Source organism: Leuresthes tenuis, unplaced genomic scaffold (genome assembly GCF_036924035.1).
Source record: "Leuresthes tenuis unplaced genomic scaffold, fLeuTen1.0.hap1 SCAF_18, whole genome shotgun sequence".
Lineage (NCBI taxonomy): Eukaryota > Metazoa > Chordata > Actinopteri > Atheriniformes > Atherinopsidae > Leuresthes > Leuresthes tenuis.
The window spans coordinates 1031643-1050861 of record NW_027325372.1 but is presented as its reverse complement, the minus strand read 5'-3'; the positions used below and the strand labels follow the sequence as shown (position 1 = coordinate 1050861).

General features: G+C 49.7%; 2 protein-coding genes across 3 annotated transcripts; one reads left to right on the top strand and one right to left on the bottom strand.

Moving 5' to 3' along the window:
- ppt1 (palmitoyl-protein thioesterase 1 (ceroid-lipofuscinosis, neuronal 1, infantile)) lies at window positions 1-6210 on the top strand. 2 transcript variants are annotated; one of them, XR_011908424.1, is made up of 11 exons: window positions 1-82; window positions 532-650; window positions 1973-2082; window positions 3779-3906; window positions 3983-4053; window positions 4122-4224; window positions 4292-4382; window positions 4561-4659; window positions 4731-4802; window positions 5169-5919; window positions 5958-6210. XR_011908424.1 is itself a non-coding variant. In XM_072371218.1 (10 exons), the coding sequence occupies exons 2-10, from the start codon at window positions 539-541 to the stop codon at window positions 5307-5309; spliced, it is 927 nt and encodes a 308-aa protein (XP_072227319.1). In that variant the 5' UTR covers window positions 1-82; window positions 532-538; the 3' UTR covers window positions 5310-6210. The 2 variants fall into 2 exon arrangements, 1 of the variants encoding a protein (XP_072227319.1); XM_072371218.1 differs by having other exon boundaries at window positions 5169-6210.
- cap1 (CAP, adenylate cyclase-associated protein 1 (yeast)) lies at window positions 6151-16578 on the bottom strand. Its single transcript, XM_072371208.1, has 13 exons — window positions 16479-16578; window positions 12558-12662; window positions 12375-12475; window positions 12189-12266; window positions 11885-12028; window positions 11662-11747; window positions 8275-8380; window positions 7898-8069; window positions 7379-7560; window positions 7165-7288; window positions 6576-6658; window positions 6349-6492; window positions 6151-6243 (listed from the first exon to the last, which is right to left on the bottom strand). The coding sequence occupies exons 2-13, from the start codon at window positions 12658-12660 to the stop codon at window positions 6160-6162; spliced, it is 1407 nt and encodes a 468-aa protein (XP_072227309.1). The 5' UTR covers window positions 12661-12662; window positions 16479-16578; the 3' UTR covers window positions 6151-6159.
- Window positions 16579-19219: the final 2641 nt, after the last annotated feature.

Below are 19219 nucleotides of genomic sequence, written 5' to 3'. Positions count from 1 at the left end.
TACTTCTGATTGGCTGCTCGCTCCAAACATTTACGTCACATGACACGCGCTCCAACTGCCAAGCAGGAAGGAAAGTAAAGCGGTGAGCGACGTTTCTTAAGGTTTTATAACACTCCAAATGCTGTTAAAACTCATTATACTGAAACTCTGCCGTTTTATAAAAGTGTTTGTTGGACTTAAAGGTTGATTAGAGCAGAAAGCTGGTTCCGCGAGTTCAAATGTGGATTTATTTGGTGTAAATCTGTCGTTTAGCTGGTTTGAGCTAATTTAACGAGTCAATTAAAGGCTGAGTTTTTACCTCTTTCTGACTGAAAACTCTGTCTCGGACTGTCTTATTCTCACTCTACTTTAATTTCTTACAGTTTTATCATACACAGAACTGATTTATTGTAGAAATTGAGAGAAAAAAAGACTCTGACCTGAGGCGGATTGGATGTTTTTTGCTGGTCTGAGGTCAGTTGTTGCTGCCTCTGGGTGGCTTTAATGTCCTCAAAGAGAACAGAAACCAGAACTGATCATGTGGGACCCCAGTTTCAGGATGGCTGTGTCCCTGGTTCTCCTCCTGGCTGCTCCGGTGCTGCTGGTCGCCTCTGGCCCGGTCCGGGACCCCAACAATGGGACTGTTCCGCTGGTGCTGTGGCATGGGATGGGTGAGGAACTACTTACATATGAATATATGGAAAAGATGCATTTGACCACGAACTGAAGCTGGTTGGAATAAAGATATTTCCATAGATAGAAACTTTATTGATCTCCTGTGGTTTAGAAATGGACCCTAATGTTTGGGTTCTGCACAGGAAGTTAATGTTTAGGGAAATCAATGGACATTATCCCCAAATATTATGTAAAATCTCTGACAGAAATCCTATTTTCTGTCTGTCAAACTGTGTTTTCTTTGCTGTTTTTCATAGATGCAGCTAAAGAAATGGGAACAAATGATGTGTCTTTGTGACAAAGTGCCTAAAGATCCAGTTTAAAATGGCTTCTTTGCTAAGTTGTCTGTTCTGTGTCGACACAACACTGGTTCATCCCTTGAGTTAGGAGCCTGGATCGGGACGACCACCTCGTCTCCCAGCTTCAGCTCAGATTTACTTGGAACAACCAGAAGTTCAGCTGTGATCTCAATAGAATACAAATGATTTTCTGCACTTTGTTGAAACTTCTTCATGGACTTTCTGTAGAAAATTCTGCTCAGAAACAGGAAGCTGTTTTCTGTGTTTCACAACAGAAGTGAAAGCTTTGACCATTAATCCATGTTGGTGAAAGTCAGAATCTTGTAAACAGGTGTTTCATTTCCAGTAAAGCACTCGTGACTCGGGTGAGATCGGAGGACTGATAGAACACCTGAAACATTTTATTCCCACGTTGGCTGTGGAAGTGAAAAGTGAAACTCTTCTTATAACCCTTCCCAGACTGATGGGCAGCAGCAGCTGCTTCTCTGAGATCATTGCTGGTGTCTTTCCTCCTTGGCATCGTGTTAAACTGACAGAACTCCTGCTTTTATAGAGCTGCTCACACTGACTGAGGATCAGTTAATCAGAGCATTGATCAGTTAATCAGAGCATTGATCAGTTAATCAGAGCATTGATCAGTTAATCAGAGCATTGATCAGTTAATCAGAGCATTGATCAGTTAATCAGAGCATTGATCAGTTAATCAGAGCATTGATCAGTTAATCAGAGCATTGATCAGTTAATCAGAGCATTGATCAGCAGCTCCTGGCTGCTTCTTACCCTCTTAGTTCCTGAGGAAGCAGGAAGGGTTCACTTAGTTTCTCACTCACTCTTTCTGTGTTTTGTTCCATAAATAATGAGTCAGTTTGATCTGTCGTGTGTTGACTTCATCATCAGATCAGTTGATTGATTTTTCACCTGAAAATGAAGTCTTTTGGGTCATTTCCATGTGAAACTTTTCCAGGATGATGTCAGTTTCAGGTGTTTCAGTAAAATTGATGGTAACCTGTGTCCTCCAGGTGACAACTGCTGCAACCCGCTCAGCATGGGCGCCATAAAGAAGATGATCGAGGAGGAGATCTCTGGCATCTACGTGCTCTCGCTGATGATCGGGAAAAACGTGATGCAGGTACTGTGAAGCCTTTCAACACTCGGGCCTGAAAACCTTCACAAACACTCTTTCCTCAGCTTCTGAAGTCTCCAGAAACATGAAAACAGGAAAGAAAGGAGTCTTTAGGTCCTCTGCAGCTTTACAGAGAGCACCAAAGGCCTCTTCTGTCTCGCTATTTTAAACAAAGAGGTGCTAATCTGCACCAAACTGAAACTTTATTTGTCCGTACACCAACTCGTTGGGTTCAGCTTCAGAATATCTTTAGTCTCATTGAACCAGTGCAGGTGGAGCTCTCAGATTTGGTGTGAATGAGAATGTTGATAAAAAGCTGAACATCAAATGACACCAAAGTTTAAAAAAAGATAAATATTAATAACTATAACACTGTAGGGCTGATTAAGCAGCATATTACTCAGTTTACTGTGTGAGTAAACAGGTTTGTTCTTGCTCTGATGGTTCTGAGGGCATCAAGCAGATGGAGGATGATGCTGAGGCTCACCTGAGGTGTCCTGTCCAGGTGTTTGCAGTCCAGGTCAGATCCTCCCAGAAAGCTGCTGCTAACAAAGTAATGTGGGAACAATAATGTTCATCTTTCAGAAAGGAACAGCAGGAACTCCTTAGAAGTTGGTGTACGTCATCTTCATTAGCTAAGCTGTTAGCGTTAGCTTCAGCTAAAGGAAGAAATAAACCAGTAAATAAACCACGAGGAGTTATTTCATTAGCTAAGCTGTTAGCGTTAGCTTCAGCTAAAGGAAGAAATAAACCAGTAAATAAACCATGAGGAGTTATTTCATTAGCTAAGCTGTTAGCGTTAGCTGCTGCTAAAGGAAGAAATAAATCAGTAAATAAACCATGAGGAGTTATTTCATTAGCTAAGCTGTTAGCGTTAGCTGCTGCTAAAGGAGGAAATAAATCTGTAAATAAACCATGAGGAGTTATTTCTTCATTAGCTAAGCTGTTAGCGTTAGCTGCTGCTAAAGGAAGAAATAAATCAGTAAATAAACCATAAGGAGTTATTTCATTAGCTAAGCTGTTAGCGTTAGCTGCTGCTAAAGGAAGAAATAAATCAGTAAATAAACCATGAGGAGTTATTTCTCAGATGCTTCCATTTCCCTGCTCTGAAGTTCAGGCTCTGAGAGCTGGAACTGATCCTCTTTGTGGCTCAGTTCCTTCAGTCCAGCGTTGAACTGGACCAAGTTGTTAAAACAGTGGGATGAAAAGTGTTTGCTGCACATTCACAGTCTTTAGCTAACTCTGCTGGAACATTAGCCTCAGATATAGTTTATCCACTGGGCTCTTATATCCTCTGAGGCTGCTGCTGGATGGAAGATGCATGCTCCTCAGTACAGCTGACAGCAGAACATTTCCACCAGAAGCTGGCTTCATCCGTCCAGCAGGGTGGATGTGAGTGGGCGGGGCTTAGCAGAGGAGGCGGAGCCAACTTAAGGAGTGACGTACTTTAGAAATGAAAATCAGAACGGTTCGTTAAATGAGGAACTTTCACAGAAAGGGAACTAAATAAATACCAGGGTTGTGTTTTTGGGGAGTTTTACACCTTCAGACGCCCTGATATCTGCTCCCAGGAGCAGGAAGGAGGGATTTTACTGAATATGTCACCTTTAACGCCTCCCTGTGTCGTTTTTGTCTGTTTTGTCATCGCATCAGAGCTATTCTTGTGGATCTGGTTCTGACTGAGACTTTAACCTCTCTGCAGGACACAGAAAACGGGTTTTTCCTGGATGTGAACCAGCAGGTGTCGCTGGTGTGCGGTCAGCTGGCTCAGGACCCCAAGCTGCAGGGAGGATACAACGCCATGGGCTTCTCCCAGGGGGCGCAGTTTCTGTACGTGGCTGTTTGGGATTCTCCTGAGTGGCTCCGGCCCGTCCTCCCTTACATGTCCCGTTTCCTCTCTTCACAGGAGAGCTGTGGCCCAGCGCTGTCCTTCTCCACCAATGAGAACTCTGATCTCCGTCGGTGGTCAGCACCAAGGTGACGCTTTGCTTTGTTTCAGCTCTTTGATGTGTCTGCAACATGCTGACGTGTCTTTGGTCGCTCAGGTGTGTACGGGCTGCCCAGGTGTCCCGGGGAGAGCTCCCACATCTGTGACATGATCCGCGAGGCCCTGAACCGGGGGGCCTACAGCGACCTGGTGCAGAAACAGTAAGTCTGCCGTGACTCTCGTGCTTTCTGCTCCTCGCCGTGCGTGACGGGATGTTTGTGTTGTCAGCCTGGTGCAGGCGCAGTACTGGCACGACCCGCTGAACGACGACCTGTACAAGAAGCACAGCCTCTTTCTGGCCGACATCAACCAGGAGAGGGTGAGTGTGAAGAGCCACCGCTGCTCCAACAAGAGCCGGCGTCTCAGATCATTTACTGGTGTCTGTGGATCATTTAAAGTCCTGAACCATGTTTGGGTTCCCGGGTTGAATCGGTTTCATTTCCCTGACTAACCCAACTCAAAGCATTGATGGAAACGTGTTGCTTGAACTGTTTCAGGCTGTGAATGAGACCTACAGGAAGAACCTGCAGCTGCTGGAGAAGTTCGTCCTGGTGAAGTTCCTGCAGGACACCGTGGTGGACCCTGTGGATACGGAGGTGAGCCTCAATCTGCTGTAAAATCCTGCCGACTGTGACCAAAGCTCAGAACCTTCTGACTCTCCCTGCAGTGGTTCGGCTTCCTGAGGACGGGTCAGGCCAAAGAGACGGAGACTCTGCAGGAGAGTGTTCTCTACAAAGAGGTAAACAAGTCCTCTGGTGGAATAACGCAGTAAAAGCCACCGCCACACAGGTCACATCCTCACTTTAAACCAGAGAGCTTCTGGAAGAAGGTTTTCATGAGATTAAAGCAGCTGTTCACTCAGCAGCAGGTTGGTTTTATGTTCTGATGTGTTTGTACACCAATAACCAACCTCTGCTGAGATCCTGGTGCAAGACACTCCAGGACACGCCTTGATTGGTCAGAGCTCTGATGAGGTCACAGAGTTATGGTCACGTGTAAGTCCTCTGAGGGAAAGAGCTGAAGGCAAATAGATACTTTAAGAGCAGGTTGATGCAGCGTAAAGATGTGACTGAGTTCAGCTGAGTACACCTTTGTGTTGCTGCAGGACCGTCTGGGCCTCGCCGCCATGGACAAGGCTGGAAAGCTGGCGTTTCTGGCCAGCGAGGGCGACCACCTGCAGTTCACCAGGGAGTGGTTCAACGCCAACCTGCTGCCCTACCTGAGGCCGACCCGGCGCCCTGCCTGAGGCCGACCCGGCGCCCTGCCTGAGGCCGACCCGCCGCTGAAACTCTTCTCCTTTTGCACTGATCAGCTTTCGCTTCCTCCTGTTTTTAAATGTGGTCAAACTGTTCGAAACTGTCGCTTTTAAGAGATTTTAAACTAAGAATACGTCTTTAACTGTGAAAAACTGCTTCTGTACACGAATCCAATAAAGACAGGAGCCGGAGTTTATTGCAACAGTTTAATGATGTCTCAGTACTGATGAGCACATTTCTGATTTTTTTGGACCCAAAAGATAAAGAAAAGAAGTTTAGTAAAGAGATGAGAAGTTTACAGACAATCACGGATCCGTGCATGTGAGTAAAGGTGCAGCCTGTCCACCTACAGACGTCTAACCTTCTCTAACGTGGAATGTTTCTAACATCTGGGGAAACTGAGCCAGGTTTGAGTCCTCAGAGCCGACTCTGGCCACTGAACCCTGTTTGCTGCACTCAGTGGAGGTGATATGATGCTCTGAGGTCGTTTTAGAAGTGCCTCACCGGAGAATTGCATAAAATGAGGAGGAGAAAGCGTTCTGACTGTCTGCAGAGGATCTAATCTACGTGCTCAGCGTTCAGACAGAAATATGAAACAGCGTCGAGCTGTTGGCAAACTCGTGAACGTTCAAATAAAGGACGAGCTGCTCGCTGCTGATTGGCTGGAGGATCTGCTCCAGAGAGCGAGCAGCCCTCTCATTGGCGAATGGAAGGAACAGCTGCAGCTGATTGGCTGATCGGGGGGGAGGGAGGGGGGGTTAATTCATGACGTCTCAGTCTACAGTGTGACAGTTAGCTGGTGGGGGGGGCGGGGGGGTGTGGCGTGGGGGCGGCCCCTCTCTACCCGGCGATCTCTGTTGCTGTGGTAACGAGCCTCTTGCCGTCCCAGACGGTCTTGAACTGCTCAGGAACAGGAAGCTCCGTCTGAACACACACGTGCACACACACACACACACACACACACACACACACACGTTAGCATAGCTTAGCACGAAGAGCAGAAACGGCTCAAAGCTTCCTGAGACTCACAAATTCGCCGTCCTTGTTGGGAACCAGGATGTTCATCTCGGAGCTCTTGGCGCTGATGATCTCACAGCTCAGAGAGTCGCCGCTCAGGTAGACGTGGCAGCCGTCCGTCTTGTTGATGGAGATGGTCGGGACCTTCCCCATGACCTTCAGATGTGAAAGGAGACACCGTTAAACGCGTCTGAGCTTCAGTCGGACCCAAAACAAGGCGGCGCCCTGCGCTCCCTCACCTGGACCTTCACGTCTCTGCAGTTGATGACCTCCACGATGCCCACGACGTCGTCAAACACCAGCCCCAGTTTCTTACAGTTATCTGTTGGAGACAGTTCAGCACCAACCCGATTTAATTAAATGTTCTGAGAACTTCTCTCCAGCTGTGGTTCTGAAACTCTTTGATCCGATAAAAAGAAAAAGGATCAAGTTGAACTGAAAAAACGGTTTTAAATTTAAGAAAGAAAAAGGACTCATTGTGTTTTAGACACTTCACATCGGCCCGTTTCAGCCCGTGTTCTGTCGGGTTCTGCTGCAGCTGTTTACCTCACAGAACCTTTGCTGCTTCCTTTTCCCCAAACTGCCTGAAAACTGTGACTTTTCCCTTTAATTCGACCCATTCTGAGACTGATATCAGTGATCAGGAGACAGATGTTCTGTATGTGACAGATGTGCTGAAGTCCAACATGTGTAATGAACAGCTGGAGCCTCTGAAAGCTCTTTTTTGCAGCTGAGATCCCTACAAACAGAACCCGTGGTGCTGGTTCTGCTGAGCTTCAGGAGGTTCTGCTCTTATGTGATAGTTTGGTCCCTCAGCTGTGTTCTTACCCAAGGTGATGGAGTTGATTTTGCCTTTAACCTGCAGGGTGCTCTTGTTGCACTTGTAAGCATAAACCACCTGTTTGAGCTCGGTGTCGCTGATCACCAGGTTCTGAGCCCCCTCGTGGTTCTCCTGAACCCCAGAAGAAGAAAACAAAGTCGTATCAGAGAAGAAGAATTTAAACCGAACCCTTTTCAGCGCTAACTGAGCTCGACAACTCACCACTTTCCACTTCTTTCCTTCCAGCTCCAGAACCGGCGGCAGTGTGGGGGCGGCGGCAGCGGGCGCCGCAGGGCGGGGGGTGGGGGAGGCGAAGGGTTTCGGTCCGGTACGCACCGGAGTGGCCTGAGTCCTCAGAGTCGGGTTTTTGTGGGTCTTCTTGTCGTCGCTGACGTGCTTCAGACCTGAAAAGGTTGGAGAAGGAAACCGTTGGTCCAACAAACCGCAGCTTCGTGCACGTGACCCGAACTATCACTGATGGGGGGGCAAACAACGATTAAAACGGAAAGAAACACGTGAAGAAAAATATAAACTGCAGCTTTTAAAACAAAATCTATTTTAATTCAAACATTTTTAGTCTTTTAATTTGTCCAAAAATTAACGATTAAATTTCTCATTTTTTTAACAAAAGAGCTCATTAAAAACTAAAAATAAATAAGATTTCAGGACAGAAATGTAAATATTAAAATAAATAAACGCATCGATGACGTCTGACCCGACGGCGGCTGTGACTCCGCCCACCTTTGGTGATGTCAGACCCCTTGTTGATGGAGGCGAACAGGGCGTTCCGGGTGTCGCTTCCGTCGTCGCCGCCGCCACTTCCGCTCAGGTCCATGGGGGGAGGGGGAGGTCCAGGGGGAGGAGGGGGGGGGCACCCACCAGCTGGAGCTGCAGCTGCTGAAGCGACGGGACCCTGAGGAGGAGGAGCCAAAGATAACTAATAAAATCAGGCGTCTGAAGGTCTGCGTTTAAGGTGGAATGGGTGACTTGATGAAGTGACTGAAAGGAGGATTCACCTTTCAGTCACTTCATCAGTAACTTTGATCAGTCGATTTTATCATGTTTCCCAAAGTTTGTCTTAATAAAGATTCGTACGACGGAATCTGAGGGAGACTCACAGTCTTGCTCCAGGTCACTCCGGTGGTGTGGTGCTGTTTGATGTAGTTCTGCAGCTCGGTCCAGATGGACACGTAGGACTTCACCCAGTCCACGTGTGTCTTATCCCTGAGGACGACACAGATCTGCGTCACAATAATGTGTCTGAACTACGTTCAGCTCGCTGCCCCGTTTCAGTTATCAGATTTATCAGCGTCAAACACGCGTCACACATGTTAAACACGCCTCAAACACGTTAAACACGCGTCAAACACGTTAAACACGCGTCAAACACGTTAAACACGCGTCACACACGTTAAACACGCGTCACACACGTTAAACACGCGTCACACACGTTAAACACGCGTCACACACGTTAAACACGCACCAAACATGTTAAACATGCATCAAACACGCGTCACACACGTCAAACATGCATCAAACACGCGTCACACACGTCAAACACACATCAAACACGCGTCAAACACGCGTCACACATGTCAAACACACATCAAACACGCGTCACACATGTCAAACACACATCAAACACGCACCAAACATGTTAAACATGCATCAAACACACGTCACACATGTCAAACACACGTCACACATGTCAAACACACGTCACACATGTCAAACACACGTCACACATGTCAAACACACGTCACACATGTCAAACACACGTCACACATGTCAAACACGCATCAAACACGCGTCACACATGTCAAACACGCATCAAACACGCGTCACACATGTCAAACACGCGTCACACATGTCAAACACGCACCAAACACGCGTCACACATGTCAAACACGCACCAAACACGCGTCACACATGTCAAACACGCACCAAACACGCGTCACACATGTCAAACACGCACCAAACACGCGTCACACATGTCAAACACGCATCAAACACGCGTCAAACACGCATCAAACACGCATCAAACACGCGTCACACATGTCAAACACGCATCAAACACGCGTCACACATGTCAAACACGCATCAAACACGCGTCACACATGTCAAACACGCATCAAACACGCGTCACACATGTCAAACACGCATCAAACACGCGTCACACATGTCAAACACGCGTCACACATGTCAAACACGCGTCACACATGTCAAACACGCGTCACACATGTCAAACACGCGTCACACATGTTAAACACGCATCAAACACGCGTCACACATGTCAAACACGCATCAAACACGCGTCAAACACGCAACACGCATCAAACACGCATCAAACACGCGTCACACATGTCAAACACGCATCAAACACGCGTCACACATGTCAAACACGCATCAAACACGCGTCACACATGTCAAACACGCATCAAACACGCGTCACACATGTCAAACACGCATCAAACACGCGTCACACATGTCAAACACGCATCAAACACGCGTCACACATGTCAAACACGCATCAAACACGCGTCACACATGTCAAACACGCATCAAACACGCGTCACACATGTCAAACACGCATCAAACACGCGTCACACATGTCAAACACGCATCAAACACGCGTCACACGCATCAAACACGCGTCACACATGTCAAACACGCGTCACACATGTCAAACACGCGTCACACATGTCAAACACGCGTCACACATGTCAAACACGCGTCACACATGTCAAACACGCGTCACACATGTTAAACACGCATCAAACACGCGTCACACATGTCAAACACGCATCAAACACGCATCAAACACGCAACAAACACGCATCAAACACGCGTCACACATGTCAAACACGCATCAAACACGCGTCACACATGTCAAACACGCGTCACACATGTCAAACACGCGTCAAACACGCGTCACACATGTCAAACACGCGTCACACATGTCAAACACGCGTCACACATGTCAAACACGCGTCACACATGTCAAACACGCGTCACACATGTCAAACACGCGTCACACATGTCAAACACGCGTCACACATGTCAAACACGCGTCACACATGTCAAACACGCGTCACACATGTCAAACACGCGTCACACATGTCAAACACGCGTCACACATGTCAAACACGCGTCACACATGTCAAACACGCGTCACACATGTCAAACACGCATCACACATGTCAAACACGCGTCACACATGTCAAACACGCGTCACACATGTTAAACACGCGTCAAACACGCGTCACACATGTCAAACACGCGTCAAACACGCGTCACACATGTCAAACACGCGTCAAACACGCGTCACACATGTCAAACACGCGTCAAACACGCGTCACACATGTCAAACACGCGTCACACATGTTAAACACGCATCAAACACGCGTCACACATGTTAAACACGCGTCAAACACGCGTCACACATGTCAAACACACATCAAACACGCGTCACACATGTCAAACACACATCAAACACACGTCACACATGTTAAACACGCATCAAACACGCGTCACACATGTCAAACACGCGTCACACATGTCAAACACGCGTCACACATGTCAAACACGCGTCACACATGTCAAACACGCGTCACACATGTCAAACACGCGTCACACATGTCAAACACGCGTCACACATGTCAAACACGCGTCACACATGTCAAACACGCGTCACACATGTCAAACACGCGTCACACATGTCAAACACGCGTCACACATGTCAAACACGCGTCACACATGTCAAACACGCGTCACACATGTCAAACACGCGTCACACATGTCAAACACGCGTCACACATGTCAAACACGCGTCACACATGTTAAACACGCGTCAAACACACGTCACACATGTTAAACACGCGTCAAACACACGTCACACATGTCAAACACGCGTCACACATGTCAAACACGCGTCAAACACACGTCACACATGTCAAACACGCGTCACACATGTTAAACACGCGTCAAACACGCGTCACACATGTCAAACACGCGTCACACATGTCAAACACGCGTCAAACACGCGTCACACGTGTCAAACACGCGTCAAACACGCGTCACACGTGTCAAACACGCGTCACACATGTCAAACACGCGTCACACATGTCAAACACGCGTCACACATGTCAAACACGCGTCACACATGTCAAACACGCGTCACACATGTCAAACACGCGTCACACATGTCAAACACGCGTCACACATGTCAAACACGCATCAAACATGTCAAACACGCATCAAACACGCGTCAAACACGCGTCACACATGTCAAACACGCGTCACACATGTCAAACACGCGTCACACATGTCAAACACGCGTCACACATGTCAAACACGCGTCACACATGTCAAACACGCGTCAAACACACGTCACACATGTCAAACACGCATCAAACACACGTCACACATGTCAAACACGCGTCAAACACACGTGTTAAACGCGAGCAGCTCCAACAGGAAACAGGAAGTAACGAAGCCTCACTGACTTCTCCTTGTAGTCCTTGAGCACTCGGTTGGTGTAGAACATGGCGGCGTCCTGCATCTCTTTGACGTAGGGACACGGTTTTGGAGCCTGGACAGACAGAGGTTCACATTAATAAAACATCTGGATTTATGGACCTGAACCTCCACAGCGGCGGGGTTCTGATGCGTTTGTGACACGAGAGCAGGCCAGAAAAAACTGGTTCTGGCCATCACACACGGTCTCACCATGGCAACCCATCCGAGGGCGGGGACGCTCTCGCTGACGGCGGACAGGTGGTTGAACAGCGGGGAGGTTCGGTTCTGCTCACGGAACGCCTGAACCTGCTGGATGGCTTTGGAGACGGGCTGCAGCAGAGTTGTCAGAACCGCCTGCAGAAGTAAACAAACGGCTCACAGTGAAAGTTCTGTGTGAAAAACCCAAACGGACCTTTATGGCCGTTTCCTCTCAGAACCATGACAGATGTTTGTCTCCTGGCAGCAGGAGTGTAACTGGACCGGCGGTACAGCTCAGATAAGCGTCCTAACTCACATCGGAGGGCTTCTGGGAGGACGAAGCTGTGACGAGGAGCTGCCTCTGACAGGAGAACGCCTGCTTCATCATGTCCGCCTGCAGGGGAGGAAGAAGCAGAAGGTTTCACTGCGAGCCGACCCGAAGCGTCGGTTCTGTGAAGGGAGCGGATTCAGGACCGGCTGCTTTCCTGTTGGACACACTTACATGTTTCAGGACGTCTCCGCCGATCTTCTGGCTGAGGGAGAAGTACTGAGCCAGCGGGCCGTGGATGATCTCATCAAACGCCTCCACGAACGCCGAGACAGCTGCGAGAGGAGAAAACAGGACATGCAGTTTCTCTGGTTTACGCCTCTAAAGGCGGTGAAAATAGCTTCCTGTTCGTGTTACCTCCCCCAGCAGAGTCTCCACCGCGGCCCCCCGGGCCCGACATGGACTCCAGGCGGCCCACCGCCACCTCCAGCCGCTGCACCAGACTCGCCAACTCTGCCATACCTGAAGGTGAGGAGGAGACAGACGTGATGTGAGGAGACGGGAGGAGACAGACGGGACGGGAGGAGACAGGCGGGACGGGAGGAGACAGGCGGGACGGGAGGAGACAGACGTGATGTGAGGAGACAGACGGGACGGGAGGAGACAGACGTGATGTGAGGAGACAGACGGGACGGGAGGAGACAGACGGACGTGAGGAGACAGACGGGACGGGAGGAGACAGACGGGACAGGAGGAGACGGGAGGAGACAGACGGGACGGGAGGAGACGGGAGGAGACAGACGGGACGGGAGGAGACGGGAGGAGACAGACGGGAGGAGACAGACGGGAGGAGACAGACGGGAGGAGACAGACAGACGGACGTGACGGGAGGAGACAGACAGACGGACGTGACGGGAGGAGACAGACAGACGGACGTGACGGGAGGAGACAGACAGGAGGAGACAGACAGACGGACGTGACGGGAGGAGACAGACAGGAGGAGACAGACAGACGGACGTGACGGGAGGAGACAGACGGGAGGAGACAGACGGGAGGACATGATGCGAGGAGACAGGCGGGACGGGAGGAGACAGGCGGGAGGACAGCTGAACCGACCCGAACGACAGACAGAAGCCACTGAGCGTCTTCACCATACAGACCGGCCGCTAACTCAGGAGCTCAGAGCAGGACCAGCGACCCGCTCCTTAACAGAGAGTCCAGCTCTTATCGAGCTGCAGCTCGTTAGAGGAAACAACCCGATCAGGATGATGTAATCAGAACAAACCCGTGTGTGTTGGTCAGCTGCTTCAGAGCCTGTTGGTCTCTGAGGAGTGCAGCAGAACTGGAGCAGGTTTTTATCATTTCATCCAGAACCCAACATTCCTGCTGCATTTGTACCGAAGAGGAGCTGAGCCGGAAGGAGAAGCTTTCAGGTTCCTGCTCCATCTTTGTTCCAACCCTCACCTGAGCTCACAGATCTGGGTTCTGACCCAAAGAAGGAGGTCGTGGATACAAGCGGCTGAAATGAGTTTCCTTCAGAGGGGGGCGGGGCTCAGCCTTAGAGAAAGGGGGAGGAGCTCCAACGTCCAGGGGGGAGGAGCTTCTCCATCCGGGGGGGAGGAGCTTGGAGTCGAGCCGCTGCTCCTCCATAAACGCCAACGTTGGCCGATCCAGATCAATAACAGAACTCTGATCACAGGTCCAGCAGCGGTTCTGGTTGCTGCAGCGCCTTCGTGTCGTAACAGAAACACTCAAAGATCAAATCAAATCAAAACTCTGACAACAATCGGACCTGCCTCCACATTTCTGTGGTTCTGTCCAGTCTTCCTCCAGGTTCTGTCAGCGCTGTCTGCTCGGTTGGATCGGAGCCTGCAGCGCCACCTGCTGACCACCGTTTAAAAGAGCTGAAAGGCTTCATGAGCTCAGCCAGAAGAACAAAGGGGGAAACCTCCTGTGTGCTTCTGTTCATCATCCCGAGCACGCTCAGAACTTAATGATATGTTCAGAAAACCTGCAGAACCACCACACACACGACCCTGGACAGTCTGGATCACTGAAGTCCAAACAAGAAGTCTTCGGTTCCTGAGGAGCAAACACATAATTCCCCCTTAAGAGTGGGTGTGTGAGCAGGCCTGAACATGCTGAGTGAAGGTATGCAGGCGATCCCAGCTGTTACCCAACAGCTGTAACCCAACAGCTGTAACCCAACACCACGGGGTGTCCGGGTCAGGGAGTCCGCTCACGCATGGATCTGCCGGTACCACACACGCATCACCTGAGTGATGTCAGAGCGATCAGGTCTGAGGCGGCCAATCAGCAGCAGGCGCTCGTCCAAACGTTTTCATCCATTTTACACCCTGTGATCAGCTGGGCCCTGAAGTTCTGCTGAGCTCCAGAACCTGGACCAGGACATCCCGCCACAGAGCAGGTAACCCGGTGGGATCGTTTCCAGCGTGCACACAGGTGTGTTGGACTTTTAGATCGTCTGATTTAAAACTTCTTCAACTAAATTAATCTGTGTCAAATATCAGTTCAAGGGTTGGAAAAGCAACCTGGAGCGAGACAGCAGGGCAGACCAATCAGGACTCACTCCCTGTGACCTTTACCTGCACAAACCAGAGGTCAACACTTCCCGCTTTCAGCTCAGGTGACTCACCTGCAGCACAGGAGGGGAGGAGCCCCAGAAAAGAGGAGGAGCCCCAGAGGAGAGGCCATAAAACTTCCACCCAAAATGAGTAGAACGTTTCCTGCTGCAGATTCACTGCAAATACCCCCCCGACCATCAGCCAGAACCTTCAGGACCTGCTCACATTAAAGCAGCTGAAGCTTCAGAGGAGGAAGAAACAAAAAGGAAAACACACCGTCAGCAAATCCCATGATCCCCTGCACCGGCCTCCTGGGCCGCAGAGCTCAAAGCGTCCAATTTACAGCGAGACAAAGCCCTTAATGAGCGCTCCACTCGTCTTTAAACCAAGGAGCCGATTACTGAGTCCAGGAGGAGGAGGAGGGCAGCCTCCGTTTACTGCTGTGGAGACGGGCCGGACCTCTGGGTCGGAAAGAGCCAGCCTCAGACCATCACTGCACCAGAGGGCCGCCGCCAGGCCGCCATCAGGCCGCCGCCAGGCCGCCATCAGGCCGCCATCAGGCCGCCGCCCCACCTCAGGGCAGCAGGTGCACATAAATAAAACTCAAGATGAGCAACAAACAGCTTCCATCCTCCATCTGGACCCTTTTCAAAACACACACCAGTAAATGTGGGATAAATAAAGGGAACCTGGAGCGCCCCCCACCCGTTTCACTCGGGTGTTCCCAGATGTGGCAGCACATCAGCCAGGTTCATTTTCTCCTGAACCAGGTGTTTACACACCTTCCGACAGCACAACAACATGTTTCCCTGATCCTGGCTTGAGCCATTTCTGCATGCGGGTGAGTGAAGTAGGTTAGGCCTGCGTTGCTCCTGCCCTGGGGGGGGGGCAGACATAAAGGAGGGCGCGTGCATGTGCAGCCTTTTCTTCAACTCCCTTCGTTACTAAACACTTTCTTTCCGGTCGCGGAGGGATACACAGGCCGCAGCCCTCACCTTCCTCTCAGGTGAGCCGAAGCCAGCAACAAATCACGTCCAAGCCGCTGACGTTAATGGGATCACCGGCTTCCATCAGCGGGCTAAAGCTAGCTAACCGTGCCGGCGGTGCTACGCAGAAATATGTGTCCCGAGCAAGTTCAGTCCCCCAGCCCACAAGCACTCACCTGCGGGTCAAACACCCATCAAATATCAGGGCAATTACCAATATTTGATCACATTATGTCCAAACATTTTCCATATTTAACGTCAACTTTGAGGCAGACGGCTGCATCGGTGAGGAGGAAACATTTGGAGGGGTGTACAAAGTCTGACACAACACCACCGCTGCGGAGCAGCTTCTTCCAGCTCCTGCTGAACAGTTTGTGTTTGAAACCCGTTAATCTGGCAGAAATGGCGTTAATGAGGCCGGCTGGAGGCTCTGCAGCTCGGTGACACTCACTTCTGTGTCTGTTTCCTGGATTGTTGAGTCACACACCCTCTCTCACTGTTAGCTAATGTTGCTCTGCAGAAGAAAAAAAAATGAAGTTCCCTCATTTGAGTGTCTGCTCCAGACTGAGGGCTGGAAACAGCCTCGGCTTCAGAAATATGTCAGCTAACTGTCCCTGTCGGCTCTGTGCCAGCTTCACACCAATTAAACCAGATATTTCTGAATGGTTCCGCGGCGACGCGCCGCTGTCCGTCCCGCTTCGTTTTCACGCCCAAAGCCGAAACAGTTCACCCAAAACCCCGCAGCGCAGCGCCGGGAAGCCGCTTACCTGCTAACCGGGTCGAGCTGTGATTTGGTCCGTTTTATCGTCGCGGGTGTGCGATGTTTGCAGACTCGCAGAGCTGACTGGGCTTCGGTCGGTTTCTTCCTGTATTTGGGTTTTTACCCAGCTGTCACCGCGGCGCGTTTCCGCCCTTGTTCGCGCGACTAATTCCTTTCCCATATAAGGAGTGTGAAGGCAGAGGGCAGCAGCGCAGAAAAGAGGATGAAAGCTGCGCTTTTTTTCCTCTGCCGACACCGACTGTGCTGCATGTGTGCCGTCATGACAACTAAACAGGAAGCGTGTTGCCCTGCGCGTGCACGTAACGCCAGAAAACAGCCACACATGCAGAAAATATGTGCAACAAAGTGGACTTTGTTGAAATCAGACAGGACTCCCCCCAGCCAGCCCTTATATGTGGGGCTCATAAGGGGGAAATGCGACCAAAACAGTGCATTTATCCGTCTACTTCCTTCTTTGGTAGCAGAACTTTCCGGTTCCTCCTAGAAAGTCCTGATGAATTCCCAAAGCAGATGGGAAATGTAACCCCCCCCCCCTCAGCGACTTCTACATAAACTCTGCCTCCTCGCAGTTGGGCGCCCCGGAGGCAGAGTTATCAGACCTTTCTGCACGAAGGAGCAACCGAACCAAACCTCATCTCTAAAGGGGCAGTTCACGGTTTCATAGCCCACTTGTGCACACCTACAGGAGTCCATCACATTTCTCTTTCCTACGGTGTCCCACAGGGTTCAGTTCTGGGCCCTTTGTTGTTATATCTGCTCCCTCTTTACGGACGAATCCTCTCACTATGCAGATGACATTCAGCTGTGTTTCTCTTTCAGATGTTTCTCAGCTGCAGATGTTTATCAGCTGCAGATCTTTCTCAGCTGCAGATCTTTCACAGCTGCAGATCTTTCTCAGTTGCAGATGTTTCTCAGCTGCAGATGTTTCTCAGCTGCAGATCTTTCTCAGCTGCAGATGTTTCTCTTTCAGATCTTTCTCAGCTGCAGATCTTTCTCAGCTGCAGATCTTTGTCAGCTGCAGATCTTTCTCAGCTGCAGATGTTTCTCTTTCAGATCTTTCTCAGCTGCAGATGTTTCTCAGCTGCAGATCTTTCTCAGCTGCAGATCTTTCTCAGCTGCTCAGACTCTGTAAAAGTTGGATGTCTGACAGCTTTCTGCACCTTAATGAAGAGGAAACCCTGTCTGAGCCCCACAGATCTGTGTCTCAGCTCAGGGAAACTCTGGGTCCTCCTGCTTCTTCTGATAAATCTTCCATCAGGAACGTTTCAGCTAACTTTCCTCTCAGTTTTCACTTTGGATGCTCGTGTCAAATCTCTGCTTCTCCTGTTTTTATCTCTTCAGAAATATTTCCCAGTTCAGTCCCACTGAGTCCCGCTCTGAGCTGGAAACTCTTCTTCCTGCATTTATTCCACCAGCTCTGGATTATTGGGATTAAAACTCTTTGGGACGTCTGCAGGTTGCTCAGAACGCTGCTGCCAGGCTTCTAACCGAGTCCTCTGAGTAAATCAGTCATCTGAATATTCCCTAACATCCATTCTCAGTTGTGTCGATCTTTCGCTGCTACTTTGAAGGATGCAACTTCATTAAAATCTCACTGAAGGAATGTTCTGAGGTCCTGATGATAGTTTTTAAGGATTTTAGGGAGGCTTCAGTGCATCATCTGAGTTCTGAGAACACCCACAATCCTTTGCACTCATTAAAGATGGTGCAGAGAGTTGTTTGCATCAGAATCTGACAGCTAAGTATAAATTTATACATATTTAACAGTCATGTTAGTTTCACTCTGTTTCCTGAAAACAGAAACAGTCTCTCTGAGCCTGAGGGAGAAGCATCCTTTGTGGGGCGCCGTGTGTCTCATTAAATAGTTCCTTCTGCCAGAGAACGCACAGCTGTGATGACTTGCTATCAGCTCATAAAGACCAGCAGATTCTACTGGTTTTCCAGCTTCAAACTGGAGCTCAGGCGTGCCGACATTCCCAACCCAAAGATGTGCCCTTTATCCCGATGCTGACAGCTTTTATGTAATTTATCTCCTTGTGTAATTGCAGCTAAAAACGTATCCTTCCGTGGTGCTTAAGCAGGCCTCCACAGGCCCGGCCGGAGGGTGTTTACTGAGCCTCCTCATCATCATCTGTTATGGACTCATCATCTGCCGCATGTCGTTAATGGAGCAGCAAAGGACAACTGCTGAGGTTAACGGCTGATAAAAGTCAGGCAGAAGACGTATCGCAGAAGGCTGAGTGTGCTGATCCGTGCAGGAACACGAGGCCGATTCACAGGAAGTGAAACCGATCAGGGGCACGTTTCTGTCCGAGACTCAGAAACGTTTGAACATCTACATTTTCTGCTGTTTGCCAAAGCTTCAGTTCAGCCGGAAACACTTTAAACATTAGAGTTAAATCGGTTTAAAGGAGTCCAGAAGGCCATTTATTCATGTAGCAGACAGACAGATGAAAGTTCTGTTTACATGTAAGAATCTAAGTAGAACCGGTCCAGAAGTCCAAAGAGCTTAATGGAGCGGCTCCATCTACTTGAAGGCTCCTGCAAAGGCTTCTGTCCCAACTGGGTCCCTCCGTTGGTCCCAGGATTGTCGTCTAGCAGCTCCTACACCACGCCTAAGACAATCCAAACTCTGTTCATGTGTCGTCCCACGATGGTGGAATGACCTACCGAGCGCTACCAGAACAGGGGCGTCCCTGTCTATCTTCAAGAAGCTCCTGAAAACCC